The sequence below is a fragment of the Tauraco erythrolophus genome, chromosome 3 (genome assembly GCF_009769465.1).
Source record: "Tauraco erythrolophus isolate bTauEry1 chromosome 3, bTauEry1.pri, whole genome shotgun sequence".
NCBI classification, from domain to species: domain Eukaryota; kingdom Metazoa; phylum Chordata; class Aves; order Musophagiformes; family Musophagidae; genus Tauraco; species Tauraco erythrolophus.
The window spans coordinates 2,759,703-2,777,766 of record NC_141467.1 but is presented as its reverse complement, the minus strand read 5'-3'; the positions used below and the strand labels follow the sequence as shown (position 1 = coordinate 2,777,766).

Here is an 18,064-nt window from a genome sequence, read left to right as displayed (position 1 = left end):
GGGCAACACTCTTGACTTGGGGAGTTTCACATAATTTCTTGCTGATTAACGTAAAATTTTTGTTGTTGATTCAGGTATCGACAAAAACCAATGTACCAAGCTATGAAATAGACACTTAGACCTTTCATCCCGCTTCCCCACACTCAATTCGGTCCAAAAGCTCTCCTTCTCTGCTTCCTAGTTACACTCAGTGTTTCCTCGTCCTTTTGCTGAAGCAGCAGGCAGTGCCAGAGGTTGAGGTTGATGTATGACTGTTTCGACCTGCCAGTTGTTGCTGCTCACTTTTTTCCTGTGCTCTGTTCTGCTCCATGGGCTGCAGTCCCACAGGGATGTCCTTGCTGCAGTGTCAGTCACCTGCCAGCTGCAGTCCCTCTGGGGTGTCACTGCCCTGGCATGGGTTGCCTGCAGCTGCAGTCCCTCAAAAGTGCTTCCTCTGTCATGGAGCACCTGCTCCCGAGAGCGTGCCTTCAGCTATGGTCTCAATAACATCTCCTTCCACGCATCTCCTCTGTTTTGTTTCTCCAGACATATCTTTCACATTTCTCCTGCCACCCTTTCTTGATTACTCTTGAGCAGAGGTGCCATATGCTCCTCTGACTGGCTAAAGATTTGGCATACAGTGAGTTCTTTTCATTCATTACAGGACCAGCTGCAGCTGGCTCTGACTTGCCGAGGACAGTTCATGTCCTCCTCTCACAAAGACCACTCTTAGTACCAAAACTGTGCCAGTGCCCTATACATGCCCCTGGGCCCATGTGCAGGGGCTGTGATGGGAAGCTCCTGCTGAGGCTGGTCACGCCGTCAAGGTCCTGACTGAACAGTCGATCTCTGGCCCTGTCTCCACATCATCCAGGACTTCAGCAGCCTCTGCTTGTGAGAACATCATCCCTCTCTCAGGATTTTGGCTGCCAGACTCAGGTACATCTGAAGCAACTGCCCAGCATTGAATCAAAGCACTGTTTGTCATAGAGCTGTGAGATGCCTCCATGGAGGTCTATATCCCCCTCACTTGAGAGAAGCATTTAAACTGAGTCTGTTGGTTGTGGTCCTTGCTGCCTTGCACACCTGTGCCTGGCCATGAACATCACCGAGATGGACCCTGTAATGTACCACGGCAAGTATTCATTTTGGACACTGGTAAGAAACTTTTCAAAATGCAATTTATTGGAGAAAGCATGAGAGGGAAAAAGGAGATAGCATAGATAATTTCATGTCCCTGCAGATGATGGGAACCCTAAGGTGTGCAGCATTGGATGGATCTTTATTCAGGGCACAGCACACCCTGTATATCCCATGCGTGCAGAGGTTCACTGGTGTATGATCTTTACAGCTTTTATAGGTATATTCATAGAAAAAAACAACTCTGCTTATCATTTCTACTGGCAAAGAGAAGTACATTTATATAGAAACACGCTGCTTCACTTCAGGCTAAAGACAAGGATGTGCCAGCAGCATCCATACCAGGTGCCAATTTGGGACCATCTACAAGCTCCTCCATTGCACTTAGCAGGTGAAGTTTGTCCTGCAGCCATGTGATATGTTCAGCACAGCACAGGGGCCAGGAGATGTGTGCAGCACAACACAGCACAGCACAGCATGGCACGGCATGGACCTGTGCCTGATGTCACTAACTTCTCGATGTACAAGAGTCTTCAGGCTAGGACCAGTATAGACCCTGACGCATGGACTTAACCTCCAGGCTTGATATTTGACCTGCCTCACAGGCTCGTTTGGGAATCACTGGACTGCAGCAGTAGCACTGGGAACTGTAGCACTGAATGCCTTATGGAGGAGGTCCCTGCACTGCTGGCCTTGCTGTCGCCTGCTGCCCTGGGTCCCCTTCCCTTGCCAAGCAGCCTCACCCTTGCTGCTCCTTGACAATCTTCTCTCTGTTGTCTCTTTTCCAGATTGAAGCATCTTAGCTCACTAGCCACAAGAAACAGAAAACTGAACCAGCGCTCTCTGTCTATGGCTTCCTAGCCATTACGTAGCTTTCAGTTTGATCCAGCATGCTGTGCTTTCTCAAGTATCATTTTGGAGCTCAGGACAGCTTTTCCCCTGGAGTCCAGGAGGTTCTCTGAGTGCTCTTCCTCCGGTGACTATGATTAGAGCGTTCTGCCTGCAAAGTCTTCAGCCAAGGACTTGGTTTGCTTAGGAGAAGGCAGGCATTGCTTGCAAGTCAAATGTGCAGAGAGGTGTGGAATTATATTCCCCAAAGGTCAGAGAAGATATGTCAGCTCCAATCCTTCCCCAAATGACAGGAGAAGGAAAGGCACACTTAGTCCACAGAGCACTTCTAATGCTGTCCTGCGCAGCATTAAAAAGAACGTGATTGCATGTGACTGTTTTTGTTCCACAGACCCCTAGCAGTACTGTGTATCCAAAACAACACACCACATAGTGAGAATGGAGTGTAGCAGATGGACAGATGACAATTTATTGACATACCAACTTCAGTCATGCTGCCAGGGGAAAAGAAATGGATTATTGGACATCACTTAGACTTCGTGGAAACTGGGAATCACGTTTTTAAACTCTTGCTGGACTTCAGAGCTCAGAAGCAGAAGGCAGTGTTTGCTCTTCTCATGGCTGCTCTTCCCTCATCCCTTTGCACCACTCTTTCTGCTGCCCTTTGCAGAAGTGCTTCCATGGGGGCTCTGGCAGCCGCCTCCACTGTGGCAGCTCCTTTACAGCAGGTCCTGCTGGCCCAAACCAGCAATGCACAGGCACAGTTCTAGGCCCAGCCGTCGATATGAGGAGCATAGATTTTATTCAACTTTGTTGAATCTGTACTTTTGTCTCTCATTTTAGCCTCTACAGAAGATGTTTTCTCCTTCATAAAACAAATAGCTCTATCCTTTCTATGATATTTGACTGTGGTATTATTTTTTCATTCAGGGCACAGACATCTTAAAATGCCTCTGGACTTTCACCAAATAGTATTTCTGCTTTTTGTTAAAAAATTATTGGGTTCCAAGCACAGTCCCACTGGTCTACGTTTTCAGTATATCGATCAGAATCATCTTCTTGCACAAAAAATAAAATAAGAACAAAAGTGGAACCTACATTAAGCTCCCAAACCAAGCTTTCAACAGGTGTCTGTCTTTCAGAAGACCAGTAAACATCACTTCGTGTCCCTAGTGACACCTAATGGGCCAGTTTAAAACAAGAGCCAAATGCTCCTTTTTTCACAGTGAGGACATTAGGTGGACTCTATGCCTTGAAAACCGCTCACGTGTGTAGTTTTAGGAAGCCACTTGCCATTTCAACCTTGATTTTCTCAAATTCTTTGCTTTACAATAATCATCAAGCAGAAGAGCAACTTGATAGCAGCTGTGTGAATGTGTTTCCCTGCTGCCAGCATCATCATCTCGAGTTATATTTAATGCTGACTTTGCAAATGGTTGAGGTAGCCCCAAGTACTGCCATTGTCTCCTTTTTTAAACACTTTCAAAATATTGATACTGTAATTTGCACTTCTGCATGTGTATCCCAGCAGAAGTGAGATTGTTTAATTGAGCAATTAACATTCATGATCTTTTTAATTGGATAAACTGTGACTTAAAGAACCTTCCCTCTAAAGACTGTGAAATAGGAAAGAACATCTCTAGAGGATTATCACATCAAGAGGCAAGCAGAAAGATTTCCTTGTATGATTCTTGTGAGTATGAGAGAGCTGAAACAGTCCACCTTGTAAGACAAAACACTCTTGTTGTGTTTTTGAAGCTATATTTCTTAGGCATGATCTTGATATATTTACTGACAACACTTAGAGGAAACCTTTTAAAACTATCTATGGAAATACAACGACAAATCCAAAGAATTTAGTTACTCGGTATGCTATATGGAGATAAGCTCAAGGTAGTAACAGGAGCTGTAGGGTTTACCTTGCTTAAGCCCCAAATTTTAAAGAACATTCTTAAGCTGTTTAGTGACTTCATGTATGGGTACATTCTGGTTTTGAAAATAGGATCTAAATCCTAGTCTAAACCACTTCTGTCAATGATCACTGCCCCCTGTATCATGTTTCAGGTTGTGTGGTACAGTAACCGAGAAAAGGTAATGACATGTTTGTTTTGCAATGCTTTTATTAGAATAAATAGAAGAACCAACAATTAACATTCACAGAATCAATGAGATGTCACTGGAATGAAGATGGGAAATCGTAACAGTCAGGAAGATGTTGTATTCGGAGATGATGATTTATGAAGAAATGGTAGACTTTCTGTATGCTCCCTCAGAACAAGAGACACAGCCTTATAGTATGTGCAGCACAAAGAAGCCCAAACACATTCCTGGAAGAAGAACGCTTTGCTGAAGTTCAGAGCTTCATCTGCAAGTTGTCCAGGCATCAATTCAAGGATGGTGGCCCGGCAAGTTCAACAGAAAGGATTGTTCAGATTATTCTGAAAGCTGTGTTTATTTCACAGAACTCCTATAGAGAAACCAGATTCTCAATAGCAGTGGCCGAATTTCTCACAAAAATCAAAACAATGGGCCTGTCTCTCAAGTTATTCAATGATGATGGGAAATATTCCTAAACTACCTCATTCAACCCTAGGTGTAAGTCCTGCGTAGAAGTTGTGTGAGCAGAAATACCTGCACCTAAAGATCTGAAAAGTCACACACTTCTTCAAGAATATCTCCGTAGATACTGAAGGCTTTCCACTTGGAGAAAATATTGAGGAGATGAGATTATGCTACAATACTACAGTAAGGAAGGTCTCTTTCTGAGAAGGCAAGCATCATTTCCAGCTCTTTTTCTCTTTAGGGGGAACAATATCTACCAAAGAAGAGGATGATGTTGGTTGGGTTGTGTTTGATCAAGAAAAGGAAAGGGTGGTCAGCCCTAAATTCTTCAAAATCAGAGGAATTCTTGATGTCTCCCATCATCCCTGCTGAGTCAGCCATCTCAGTGCCCTCTTCATTGACTTCCATGTACGCCTGATGGATGGCCGCAGACATTCTCAGGCTCTCTGCCGAAGAGATGCCAGAGAGATTGGCCGAAGGGCTGAACAGGTCGGTCATACCCAAGGCCACTAAGACAGATGTGAGGTTATATTTTTCCTCAATCTTCATGCGTGGGAGGTACACTTTCACTCTCTTCTTTTCCATCACAGTGGGTCTGGTCCACTCCATGAGTTTTTCGAAGCTGATTTTGTTCTCAAGCTGCAAAGAGAGGCAGGGAATGAAATGCCTGAGACAAGAATGCAATGGCCTTAACATCTCTGTTTTCACCACTTGTTACTATTTTTAACCATTTATTTTATGTACATAATAGAACTGATACTTAGTTTCAAGGTATTCATTTATCCTGTATGCTTCCTTCTGACTACGGCCTATATCACATCTGTCTTGATGAAGTTCTCCAAAACTTCGTCATCAGAAAATTTTTTCATAAGATCAAGGCGCTTTTTTTGTGAAAATACAGTTCTTGAGAACATCAAATAAAATTGACCCCAACATAGTTCCTCCTGGAATAGATTTTATTGATCCCTTCCTTCATCTTAGTTCCTTTCTAATGGTACTTTTCCTCTTTTCCTTTTAGTCAGTTCTTGGAACGCTGTCCTCATCACTTCCATTTTCTGTTTCCCCTTGGATAAACTTTACCTGTTTAGCAAACCGTTGAGTGCTCTCCTGGAAGACTGAAATCACTCAAAATGAAAAAAAAAAAAAAATCCTGCTAGCATGTCTGTTTCTGTTACCTGATGGAGATCAGAGCATATAGCAAGATCCTCTTCTGCAGGACTGCAGCAACGCTATGTTCCTCTACCTTTGTTCTATTAGATGGAGTCCAGGGCTCTCCTAAGAGACCAGTCTCTGCCTGAGCACCTGGTAGCACCTGGGCGACTATTGCACTCCTGTCTCCCCAGCACAGCCGTGGTGTGGGCAGCTGGGATGTATGTGGACAGCAAAAGGTCAGCCAAGTCCCACTGAAGTGACAACACTTCTGCTTCCCTGCCAGGGCCATACCTGCTCCAGGCCAGAGACGTCATCAGGCAGCAGCACCAACATGCTCAGCTCCCCGCTGGCGTACGGAAGCTCCAGGATCTTCATTTTCTCTGCAGCCACCACTGCCACGCTGAAGGTGCTGTTCTGACACATCATTTGCACAGGTCTGCTTTCTCGCTGCAAAACACAAACGTGAGACAACGTGACCGGGGAGGAATTTTTATTTTAAGCAGGCGAAAACGTACAAGCCCTTTGAAAGGGGCAGGACTTGATCTTCGAGCACGTTGCCTTTGGGGAAGAGCTGTGTCTCCGTTTTCCTCTCCTGCCTGCTGGTGTGCCCTGGAAGCCCGGTCAGGCACAGCGCTGGCAAACCATGGCACGTTGTGTGTGTGACACCCAGATCGCTGGCTGGGCAAGGTGACAGCCTGGCTCCCTGGCCACAAGCTGTGCCCGTGCCCCCCTACCTCTGTCACATTGAAGGGCACTTCCCGAGTGTGATCTGCTTGAAACGCCGTCTTCCATATCCCTTTGAAGTAAATGGCATTCACAAGGACCAGCGCGGTGTCGAGGTCAACAGAGCCTGGTTCAAGGAAATCTTGGATCTGTCCTTTAAGGAAGAAGCAGGGCAGAGAGTGGTAAGATACACCTTCTCTGGTGTGCAGAGATGCCTACAATGGAGGGCATGGGGGTGGGGGGTGCCGCTATGGAGTTGTCTTGTCACAGCAATAAGCAACCTGCTCTTGCCTGACCCACTTTTTCCAGATATTATGAGGAGAGGAAGAGAAGGGTGTAGGTAACAGCAGATAGGGGAAAATATCTGCCATGCGTTTTTGAGTCCTTACCATTTGTCTCTTTCTCCATCCAGGAATTAATGAGCCGTCTTGCTTCCTCTGAAGCTGTTTTGAAGTCAACTTCTTCCAGCCCTGTTTTGTAGAATTTCTTTGCGCACTCTAAGTATTCCTGTAAGCAGAAAGCTTGCAGTTGTCAGATGGATGAGGACTTGTGAATGTGAAAGGAGGCAGAATGGTTGAAAGAACAGTCAACTTCCACCCCTGTATTTTAACATGTCAATCCCAGATGTCTTCCTGTAAATGAATCTTAACGCTGGACAAGAAAGGCTACTTCATGTGTTTAGGTCTGGCACATTTTTTTCAGATAGGAATCTAAGTTAAAATTTTGAAATATTTCCTTGGTTTTACCCAAACACTTTCAGTTTAACAAAAATTCTTAAGGACAGAAAATGTTTGTTTCCTTCTCTTTGTGCCCACTTTTTATTTTGAATACTGTGTTCTTACATTCTTAGGTTTCAAAAACAGAGCTTCCTTTCACTGGGAAGATTTCATATTTGGCTTTGAAAAAATCCAAATTTGACAATCTCATTCTTCGTGCTTTCAAGTCATAAAATGTATTTCATTTCCCTTAAATGTTGCATTTTTCTTTAAAAGCCATTTTCTAGCAAATGAACAGCAATCCTGGTTACTCCCTGTGACTGTTGCAACATGGACATATTTTATGCCGTTATACTTTTGCCTGGCCTCCACCTGACAGCCACAGGAACGTTCAAACTCATCCTGAACCAGTATCCCTCATGGCTCACAACTACCTTTTCATCAACAGACAGTGGGCTATTGGTGGTGGTGCTTCTCTAGGGTAGAGTCACAGGAATTTTGGTGAAGCCAAGTCACAGTATAACTCACCGAGAGAATGGGGTATGTTTTTTCAATATAGAGTCTGTCAGCAATCTTGAGTAAGTATGTAGCATTTGGCATGGTGATGTCTGAGAGAAGATCCTTGAAGGAATCGTTGATGTATTCAGAAGAGCCACACTGAGGTGATGACATGAAAATAAGAAGATACATTGCATTAGCTTCTTCTTATCTAGGAAATAAGACCCTAATGCTTTCCCTATCAGTTAAAAGTCATGCCTCAGTTGAGTCCTCCCCCACAGATGTAGGGCTGTCACCTTTGGGACAGCAGGTGCTGTGGTGATGGCACATTGAACCAACAAGTTCATCCTTCTGAAGATAAAAAATGTGCTCTTTGTTAAGAGTGCAGTTGCGCTTCTGTCACTGAGGCTTCTGGGCTCTTCTCTTTCCACCACCTTCCTGCCCTGCGTTGGAGTCTCTCTGCTGCAAGTCTGACTGCTGTGCCCTGGCTCCAGGTGCTGAGCCCCTTTCACGTGCTGTCCCCTAGTAGCAGTTGCCCAGGAAGGCACCCTGGTGCCCAAAGCATCCTGCCTCACACCATCACTTGTTCTGGTGCAAGATGTGCAACCTGCCTTCTTTCCCTGGTTTTTAACAGATAGGTGAGTTACACCCTCCTTCCCTCCCTCCACAGGTCTCCTTGGTTTGAGAACGTTACCATAGTTTTTGACAAGATTTGAAACTGCCAGGAGAAGAGACAGAATGGTTCTAGTTTAGTTCTGGGGAGAAAATAAGACAGAAATGGAGATCAAGTTATTTATCTACCTGGGAGTCAGTAGTGTCTCCAACTCCTGTAACGTTACCAAAGTGAAGAACCTGCAAGAGAAAACGCCAGCGGTAGAAATGACAAGCATGACCAAAAAGGATGTGAATTTGAGATTTACACACCATGCTTGAGGTAAAGCTGTTGGCTCAGGGAAAAAAAAAAGTGCTAACTGAGAACATAGATGAACTAAAAATTTACAAGTGAGCTTACAACTGGTTTGTGTCCTCTGTGGCCTTCTTGAATGCTGTAAATACCACTCTTTGCTTAGATGGTGCACAAGACCATGGGACCTGATGAGGTGCATCTGTGGGTCCTGAGGGAACTGGCAGATGAAGTTGCTAAGCCACTATCCATCGTATTTCAGAAGTCGTGGCAGTATGGTGAAGTTCCCACTGACTGGAAAAGGGGAAACATAGCCCCCATCTTTAAAAAGGGGAAAAAAGAAGACCCAGGGAACTACAGGCCAGTCAGTCTCACCTCCGTGCCCGGCAAGATCATGGAGCAGATCCTCCTGGTGACTATGCTAAGGCACATGGAAAATAAGGAGATGATTGGTGACAGCCAACATTGCTTCACTAAGGGCAAATCCTGCCCAACTAATTTGGTGGCCTTCTATGATGAGGTTACAGCATTGATGGTTAAGGGAAAAGCAAATGATGCCATCTACCTGGACTTGTCCAAAGCATTTGACACTGTCCCACATGACATCCTTGTCTCTATTTTGTGACTTTGGCTTATTTCTTGTGCATTAAGTCAGGCAAGAACCTCATCAGCGGGTAATATATTTCAGTGATGTTGTTTAGAAGGAACAACAAGCACAAGTAGAGGTCGCTTTACATCCATGTAAGTAACTCACCTTCCCCATCTGAGATTGAGTGTTACCTCTTGCTCCCATAAAGATCATGGCCAGGGTTGAAATGATGCTCAGGGGGGAATAAAACACATTGTCGTTGGCGTAGTGGACTTTCAGCTCTTTGAATACATCAAAGCAAAATTCTGCATTTGCTGTGCTGATGGAGCCCATTGTGAATTCGGTGTTGTCTAAAGCAAACAGAAAGAGTCGGACTTAGTAACGAAATACATTAATTGTAATGCAAGAAAGTCAGTGCACTTGAATGCCTGAACTTGGTGCACGGGTGGTTTTTTTTCAGCAAACAGAATCCTGTGGTGTGGATTTAAAAGGCAGACACGCTTTTGGATTCATGAGCAACCAAAATGCTGGATAGCTTCCAGTTATGCGTAGGCTGGCGATTCTTTTTTTTGAAACTCGTGGTCCCCATCTCTGTATGCCTATATCATATTGTTGAAAATCTTGCAGAGAACATTCGTTACCTTGAAAGAAGCTCACTGAGAGTCTTTTCTTACCTCTTAAGGAAAAAACACACACACATTTGTTCTCAGAATCTTCCTTATTTTGAGACTTCAAGCCAGGTTCTTCACTGTGGTTTTTAACATCACGTTTAAGATCAGTTAGCAGATCTATGGTCCAAACCACAGTTAATTCCAGTATACAATGTGCAAGGCTGAAGTAACAGCGTAAGTTCTGCGAGGTTTGCTCTAATTTCAGCCCAGTGTAAATGGAAGCTAGGTTCTTATGCCACCTGCTTTGTCAGAGGTCTCAAATGTTAGCAACGTTACCTTCATTTTTTTAAATAGGATAACGAAGGCATAGCAATGGAGACTGCAAATTATTTACCAAATTCCTCCAGTTTATGAAAAACACCTATAACTAGTGCATGTTCCATTCATTGTTGACTCAATTACATCTCACTCCGTTTGAGAAAAATGCTCTTTAATGTTTATTATCACCTTTTCCATAAAATCCACCTTTTAATATAAGACACTGCTTGTTTAGCCTTGTGTTTAACTCGCAGAGGCTTTCACATCTTCAATATTTAAATATTTTTTTCTGCCCTTTTTCTACATTTTTGTAAAATTTTCCCTGTAGTTGCAGCACCTAGCATTTCAACATCACTGAAGGGAAGGATTTTTTAGTAAAGACAACAACACAGAGTAGAAAATACAGTACTGTAAAGTCTAATGCAGCAGTAAAGTGTTTAAATATAAATTCCCACATGTTGACAGCAAGCAGAGAGAACCTTGCTAGAATGGAATTTCCCTGTGTGTATCCAGACAGCTTCACGCAGTGCAAACTTTAATTTGTTTCCCTCTGTGACTGCTAGAGAATAAAATCCAGGATACTCTGCAAGATGTATCACAGTCTCTATGGAATCCGCCCATCCATGTGGCAGTGATCTCTTAGCGTGGGATAATTTGAATAGTGCATCCCTGCTAGAATGGATGCTCAATCTCTCTCTAAACTGAACCATATATATAAATCACATAAATAAGGTAGGTTTTTTTATTATTTACCAATTCTGCTAGCTATTCGACTTTAAGCTTTAAGCTCCATTTATGGTCTTGATGAAGAAACGTATTCATGAAGCAAATGCTTTCTTTTTTCTTTTTGATCTTAGAAAATGTAACTGTTAAAGATAACACAGAGCTGCAATATGCTGGGGTCACCAGAACATACTGCATTCCTTAGTTTCATTCAGAGAGCATCTTCCATAAACCCTGCAACTGAGCTTCAGTTGCGTCCTCTTGAATTTAAACAAATTCAATTTTGTCTTTTAATTGAAAATGAAAAATTAAACGGACAGAGAAAGAAGGAAGAAGGACTATCATAACATGTCACCAGCTTTTCAATGTGTGAAATCAAAGTATTAGTTCATACAAACAAATACTTTGACTTCATGCACGGCAGAATGTGAAACATTAGTATAATGCGGAGCAGACACGTGAAGGTGAGATGAGGTTTCTGCAAGAGGCATCCTTTAATCATTTGCTTCTTCAACTGACATTGAAGATCATAAACATGAGGTTTCATCAATCTTTTTGTGAGTTTTGTAAGAGAGATTTCTTTTTTAAATTGCAGATTAGAACTTAAATCATAATCAAAAGAAATGCTTACCTTGTCAGGTTCACCTGTGAAGGTAATAGTACAGCTTCTCAGCTGTACTTGGGGCAGGCTTGCCCAAATCCTTCCAATATATCTTGTGTAATTTTTGTGACACGCCCCATGCTGTCTGTTCTGTGTTTACCAAATAAAATGATGGATGGAGATCAGTGTCAGACAGGTACTTTTACTTGGATTAAGTCCATTCTTAAAAAGAAGAAGAAAAAAAAAAAAAGCCTGAATAAAAGGATTTTACCCTAAAATCACCGGAATGGAAGACTCATTCATCATAACACATGAAACCTTGCAGAAAAAGAAGGAGCATATTGAAATGGCTAAATCAAAAATAATTATAAAAGCCATTCATTGGAACCTGAATAGTAAGTATGATTTGGTTATGGCTGCAAACAGTGCGGCACAGCCAGTGAAAATAAATAAATAAAAAAACAACTGTGAAATTCAGTCTTGCAGAATGTCTCTAAAGAATTTTCATTTAATTTCCTTATTATTCCCCTGTAATGAGTACTGACAGGCCAGATCCCTCTTGGAGGGAGGGAAAATTTTTTTGAGTAACACTTTTTTACTCAAAAAATTTGGTAAGATCAGCATATGCAGGACTGCTAGCTATGGCATGCCCACACTATGCAGATTGTAACCTTTCTCTATCCTGTTGTTGGCTAAACTACCAATATCACTGGTCTTTCTTCCCACCAGAATCCATAGCTCTTGCTGAGAAATGGAGAAACTTCTGCTACTGAGGAACATGAGAAAGAGCACATCCTTCAAATCATATTTGCCAAATCTAATAATAGTGAAACAGATTATTCTGCAAAACTTGTATGTGATCGCCCAGTGCTGCTTACAGCCTGCATTGTAAAAGACCACAGACAGAGTGGTTCACAGAGCACAGTTTTTCATCCTAGAGCAACCTAGCTCAGGGAGCTCATTCACAGTCTGCGCAGCTCATCAGTGGAACAAAACCTTCAGTAAGCATACTGTGGGAATACCAATTAATTTCAAAAACAATATTCAGAGCATCTGTATAGAGAAGAGTTACAGAGCTGAAGAAAGGTGTGTTGGGGAAAGATGGGCTGAGCAGAGAATCAGAATCATAGAATGGTTTGGATTGGAAAGGACCTTAAAGATCATCTCGTTCCAACCCCCCTGCCATGGGCAGGGACTCCTTCCACTGATGAGCTTCTCATCAGCCAGCACCCCCATGTCCTTCTCCTCAGGGCTGCTGTCAAGCCATTCTCTGCCCAGTCTGTACTTGTGCTTTGGATTTCCCCAATCCACATGCAGGACCTTGCACTTGTCCTTGTTGAATTTCATGAGGTTCTCACAGGCCCACCTCTCCAGCCTGTCAAGGTCCCTCTGGATGACATCCCTTCCCTCCAGCATGTCAACTGCACCACAGAGCTTGGTGTCATCAGCAAACTTGCTGAGGGTGCACTCAATCCCACTGCACATGTCGCCAACAAAGATGTTAAATAACACTGGGCCCAGTACCAACCCCTGAGGAACACCACTTGTCACTGGCCTCCACTTGGACATTGAGCCATTGTCCGCAACTCTCAGAGCGTGACCATCCAGCCTTTCCTTATCCACCGAGTGGTCCATCCGTCAAATCCATCTCTCTCCAATTTGGAGACAAGGATGTCATGTGGGACAGTGTCAAATACTTTGGACAAGTCCAGGTAGGTGGCATCATTTGCTCTTCCCTTATCCATCAACACTGTAACCCCATCATAGAAGGCCACCAGATTTGCCAGACACAATTTGCCCTTAGTGAAGCCATGTTGACTGTCACTAATCACCTGCTTTTTTCCCTTGTGCCTTAGCATAGTTTCCAGGGGTACCTGCTCCATGATCTTGTTGGGCACAGAGGTGAGACTGACTGGTCTGTAGTTCCCTGGGTCTTTCTTTTTCCCCATTTTAAAAATAGGTTGGGTTCCAGTCAGTGGGAACTTCACCAGACTGCCACAACTTCTCAAACATGAGGAATAATGGTTTAGCAACTTCATCCACCAGTTCCCTCAGGACCCGTGGATGCATCTCATCAAGTCCCATGGATTTGTGCACCTTCGGGTTCCTTAGATGATCTCAAACCTGATCTCCTACAGTGAGCGATTCTTCCTTCTACCAGTCCCTGTCTTTGCCTTCTGCCACTTGGGCAGCGTGACTGGAGCTCTTGCCAGTGAAGACTGAGGCAAAAATGTCATTGAGAACCTCAGCCTTCTCCATATCCCAGGTAGCCAGGTCTCCTGTTTCCTTCCAGAGAGGGCCCACATTTTCCCTAGTCCTCCTTTTATCACTGACATACCTACAGAAGCTTTTCTTGTTGCCCTTCATGTCCCTGGCCAGATTTAATTATATCACGGCTATCTGAAGAAAGACCAGGCTTCTGTTGCTTTTTAAATTCAGACATCAGGATGTTTAGACCCCAGTCAGATGTTACCAGAAAAGGATTTGAACTTGCTGCAAAAATTTTGCACGGTAGTTTAAAGTGAGTTGTTCTTTTCCACAGGTCAGAGCACCTGATGCTGGGTTCAAAATGTGCCTTTTGTACATACAGAGACCATTCTTACAGATCTTCCACAAGTAACTTCATGGCACATCAGGTAAACAGACCAGCTGAAGAAACATTCATGGTCTGCAGGACAGTCATAATATACAATAGCGAGCAGAAAGCAGGGGCATAATTTGTCTGAAATAAAAGAATGAACAGACAATAAAATAAACTAGTTTGACCTCTCCAAATGCCATGTGATTTTAAAACAGAAATCCAAAGTCAATACACAAAATGACTCTGAAATTGTCTAAAACAAACTATGCTTCTGGAGAGAAGAGGTGTACTCTTTAACCCTTTTAGTTGTCTACGCAAGTGGGAAGCCTCGGAACCATCCCTACCTTTCTCCCTAATACAGTCCTTATTAAATATTCTTGTTCAGTTGAAGATATTAGTGAAATAACAACCATTAAGAGCTCAGTCTGGACTGTTGCACTTACATACCACTCCTACTTTATGTGGCACAGTATGTAGCCCAGGCTGGTCTGCTACAGCCATCGCTATGCATCAACAGTGCCTTTGAGGAAAGATCTTTAGGCCTTGCATCACACTGGTGGCCCATCACCACCAATCTATCGTAAAGAGGATGACCTATTCTCTCACAGGAGTGGTCTGTAAATTAGTCACCACTGCTGTCAGCCCCGTTTAGCTGAAAATGGTGTCACCGTGCTAGTGGAAAGACAGGTCAAAGGGGTGACTGTGTCTGTGCCTGATGGATACCTTTAATCACACAATTTAGAGCGCTCCCTAAACTGCAGTCGGTTCCTCTGGCTGCTGCCCCTTCTGCCATGCCTGCTTAAGACTGCTTTGTTTCTGTTCAAACAGGCTTCAACAGCCATGGCCGTGGTCCACTGTTGTCTTACTTTACAGCTCAGAAGTCAAAGGACTAGCCAATATGTTTTACTTTGTCACTTCTAACTTTTGGGTATGCCTTGAACCTTTTTCCTTGACAACCAAATTGTCCGGCGGTACGCTCCGGCGCACCATTTGTGAGCCACCTTGGCATTTGTGCACCATCGACCTGCATCACATTTGGATCATCACAGACAGCCTGTGACATAGTAGCCACAAAGATTCACAGCATTAATGTTGTTAGCAATGGCGTGGTTTTCAAAACACTTCTGAGTTGAAGTTATTAATTAATAAAAGGAATTTTTTGTTTTGCAGTAGAGAAGGGGCAGTACATTCGTCCAGAGGCATGTTAATACACAACCCGGGTTACTGGTTTTGTTAGCATTTCTATATTTTATTGGTCAAACAAATGATTAATGTAAAGCAAGTTGCAGAAGCAACAAAATCATTCGACAAGTAAGTAGAAATCTTGATCGTGATCAGCCATTAGTGCAGAATCATAAGAATGTAAGAGGTACTGCGTAGTCTACTTGGCAACTTCAGATCTGTCAAGGAGTCTAGTGAGATTGAGCAAACCTTCCTGTAGTTGAAACGCTTCCTGGGATAAAAGGTAATGGATTGCCCTGTCCAGTGCAGCTGTGTAATGCAGCACAAACACAAAAGGATGTGTTTTGCCATATGTCCTTGTTTCGACAATGCTTGGCCCAAGAAAGAGGTCAGCTAAGGCTTTGCTGTCCTTTGCTCTGCCAGGCATCTCATTGTGGAGCTGTCCCTAAACCAACAGACTCTTGGACATTTGAGCCTTTCCAAAAGGATATGAAGTCCAGGTCAGATCACAGACCAAAACCTCTCATCCAGTCACAGCAACTCACACAGAACTCAAGATTTTGTTCTTATCCACACTGCTGCTCTTTTGTCATTAGGAAGGAGCATGTTGATTGTTTCTTGTTTGTCTTGCTCATAGTGACTGCCAGTGATTGTTTAGTTGGTTGCCACTGCAGACCTTGGTGATGTAGCTAGCAATGATGGTTTCCCTCTCAGTTGTCCTGTAGGATTGTGTTCTTTCCCCAGCCTGAAGAAAATGAAGTGTCTGGTCAAGCTCCTTCAGAGAGGAGCTCATAGCCCACCTGGCACCTTACTGCAGCAGCACTGTGCCATTCTGAAGAGATGGACATTGTGGCCTGTAGTGCTGCCATTGATCATTCACAGGCCGTGACAGCAATGTGCAGTGTCAGCAGAGTGGATTTCTCCAGTAAAGGCGTCTTCAGAAGGATCCAGTGACGGCCTTGGTCTGTAACACACACACTTACTCTCTCACGTGTCACTGTGTCTGTCACTCTACCTCCCACCACTCACTGGAAGGCTGCCCAGCATGCCAGCTGTCTTGGCACGTGATCCCAGGAAAAATAGCATTTTTCTTTTCCACAAAATAGAATAAACTAATCCCTTGGTTTGTTTCAACATTGACATCTTTTCATGAAGCCTTCCTCTCCTCTGAATAGTAGCCTACTGAGATTCTTAATAACACTCCTGGCATGTTTCCTATCTCCCCTGCAGGAAAAGACTGCTGCAGAAAAGAAGGAGAAATGTCACTGCACAAGGCTCCATGCCATCACGTCACTTTGCAGAAAAGAACTGGAGGTCCTGGTGCACGTCAAGTTCACCACAAGTCAGCAGTATGTCTTTGTGGCAAAGAAAGTTAACAGCATCTTGGGCTGCATGAGAAAAAGCATTGCCAGCAGGTAAAGGGAGATTATCCTTCCTCTCTGCTCAGCGCTGGTGGGACCACAGCTGAAGCGCTGTGTCCACCTCTGAGCTTTCTGGTACAAAAAAAAGATGTGGATATACTGGAATAGGACCAGAGAAAAGCCACAAAGATGATGAAGTGATTAAAGCATCTGTCATGAGAAGATAGGCTCAGAGAGATGGGACTTGTTACACTGGAGAGGAAAAAGTGAAGGGGAAATCTTATCCATGTGCATAACTTGCTTGATGAGAGTGAAAAGAAGATGGAGCCAGACTTCCTCCAGTGAGCAGGCAAGAGGGAAGGGACACAACAAGAAATAGCATAAATTCCATTTATATATAAGAAAATACATTTGTTTGTGGGTAGGAAGGTAAAGCCAGGTTGCCCAAAGAGGCTGTGGAGTCTCCCTCCATCCTTGGAAATATTCAAAACTCAGCAGGACATGGTCCCAAACAACCTACTGTAACTGACCCTGCTTGAAAGGAGGAGCTTGGAATAGATAATCAGCAGAGGTCACTTCCAAGTTCAGCTATTCTGTGATTTTGTGTTATATGTAGAGGAAGATCTCAAGGGAGATGGAGACAGCAGGGCTGTTGCACTTTAATGTGTAAAGACAGTATTGTGGTGTAGATGAGGACACTTGGAACGGGAATGTATGGCAAGGCCCACAGAGGAGTACTGTTTCCATGTTGTACAGGGAGCACCACCACCCCATACTGGGAGGCCCTTGGTCCTCTCTTTGTGCTTTCTGGAGGTGTGTTAGTTGCACCAAGAGGTGCAGAAGGTTTCAGACCTTGCCTTGCCCCCCGTGTGTTATCTGCCAAGCCTCACACCCGTTGCTGCGCAGCAGTCTGTCAGAGAAACAGGGTCTCAGTTCTTCAGAAAGCAAAAATGCCAGAAGCCTTTGGAAGGCTACAACAAAAATGCCAGTAGCAACAAGAAGGTTTTCAAGGTTTATTTATTTTTGCCTTTTTTTTTTTCAAATAAAAACTTTTGGGGTATTTTAACATTGTTAAAATTTTGGCTTTTTTTTAAAAAAAAAAAAAAACAAAACAAATACACTCAGCTGCCTACTGGCATGAGAACCAGAGCTGTGCCTGGGAGATGAAACCTGCCAGGTGAAAGCAGAGAGGTGCTCAGGCAGAGCACAGAGTCCAGCTGTGCTCCTGGAGCACCTGCACCTTTCCACCGCATGCTTGCTCCGTGGGCGAGAGCACACGGAGGCTGAACCACAGGCACCATCTGTCTGGAGCACAGGAAGGGCTGCGTCTCCCAAATCTCCCCGGGGTTTTGGAGAGCCCAGAGGCTACAGCAGGCATTCATCATCCCACTGGCCAGGTCTGCCACCCCTTCACAGGGAATACTTTTCCACTGCCCTTTAACTATCATGCCTCCTGTCTGTGCTCACCAGGGCCAGGTCCTTATGGATATCCATCCAGCTGGTATAAATTTGTAATTATGTAATTAATGAAGGTTTAGGCCCTTCCTACAAAAGGTGGGCCATTTCCTCCTGGTT

The 18,064-nt window shown here is 43.9% G+C and overlaps 1 protein-coding gene across 2 annotated transcripts; it reads right to left on the bottom strand.

Moving 5' to 3' along the window:
• Positions 1–4,767: 4,767 nt before the first annotated feature.
• On the bottom strand, positions 4,768–9,475 carry LOC104372959 (ovalbumin-related protein X). Of its 2 annotated transcripts, none has more exons than XM_086608420.1 (7): positions 9,278–9,475; positions 8,411–8,471; positions 7,650–7,783; positions 6,795–6,912; positions 6,417–6,559; positions 5,974–6,129; positions 4,768–5,169 (listed from the first exon to the last, which is right to left on the bottom strand). In XM_086608420.1, exons 1-7 carry the CDS (start codon positions 9,443–9,445, stop codon positions 4,768–4,770), a joined length of 1,182 nt encoding a protein of 393 aa, XP_086464546.1. In that variant the 5' UTR covers positions 9,446–9,475. The 2 variants fall into 2 exon arrangements, with proteins under 2 accessions (XP_086464546.1, XP_009977060.1); XM_009978758.2 differs by having other exon boundaries at positions 7,650–7,778; positions 8,421–8,471; positions 9,278–9,469.
• Between the last annotated feature and the right edge of the window lie 8,589 nt (positions 9,476–18,064).

Coding starts and splice junctions, on each gene's coding strand:
- LOC104372959 (XM_086608420.1), bottom strand. CDS start 9,445: ATGGGCTCCATCAGCACAGCAAATGCAGAATTTTGCTTTGATGTATTC. Junction 7,784..8,410: donor TGACTCCCAGGTAGATAAAT/AACTTGATCTCC, acceptor TCATGTCATCAC/CTCAGTGTGGCTCTTCTGAA. Junction 5,170..5,973: donor ACGTCTCTGGCCTGGAGCAG/GTATGGCCCTGG, acceptor CTCTCTTTGCAG/CTTGAGAACAAAATCAGCTT.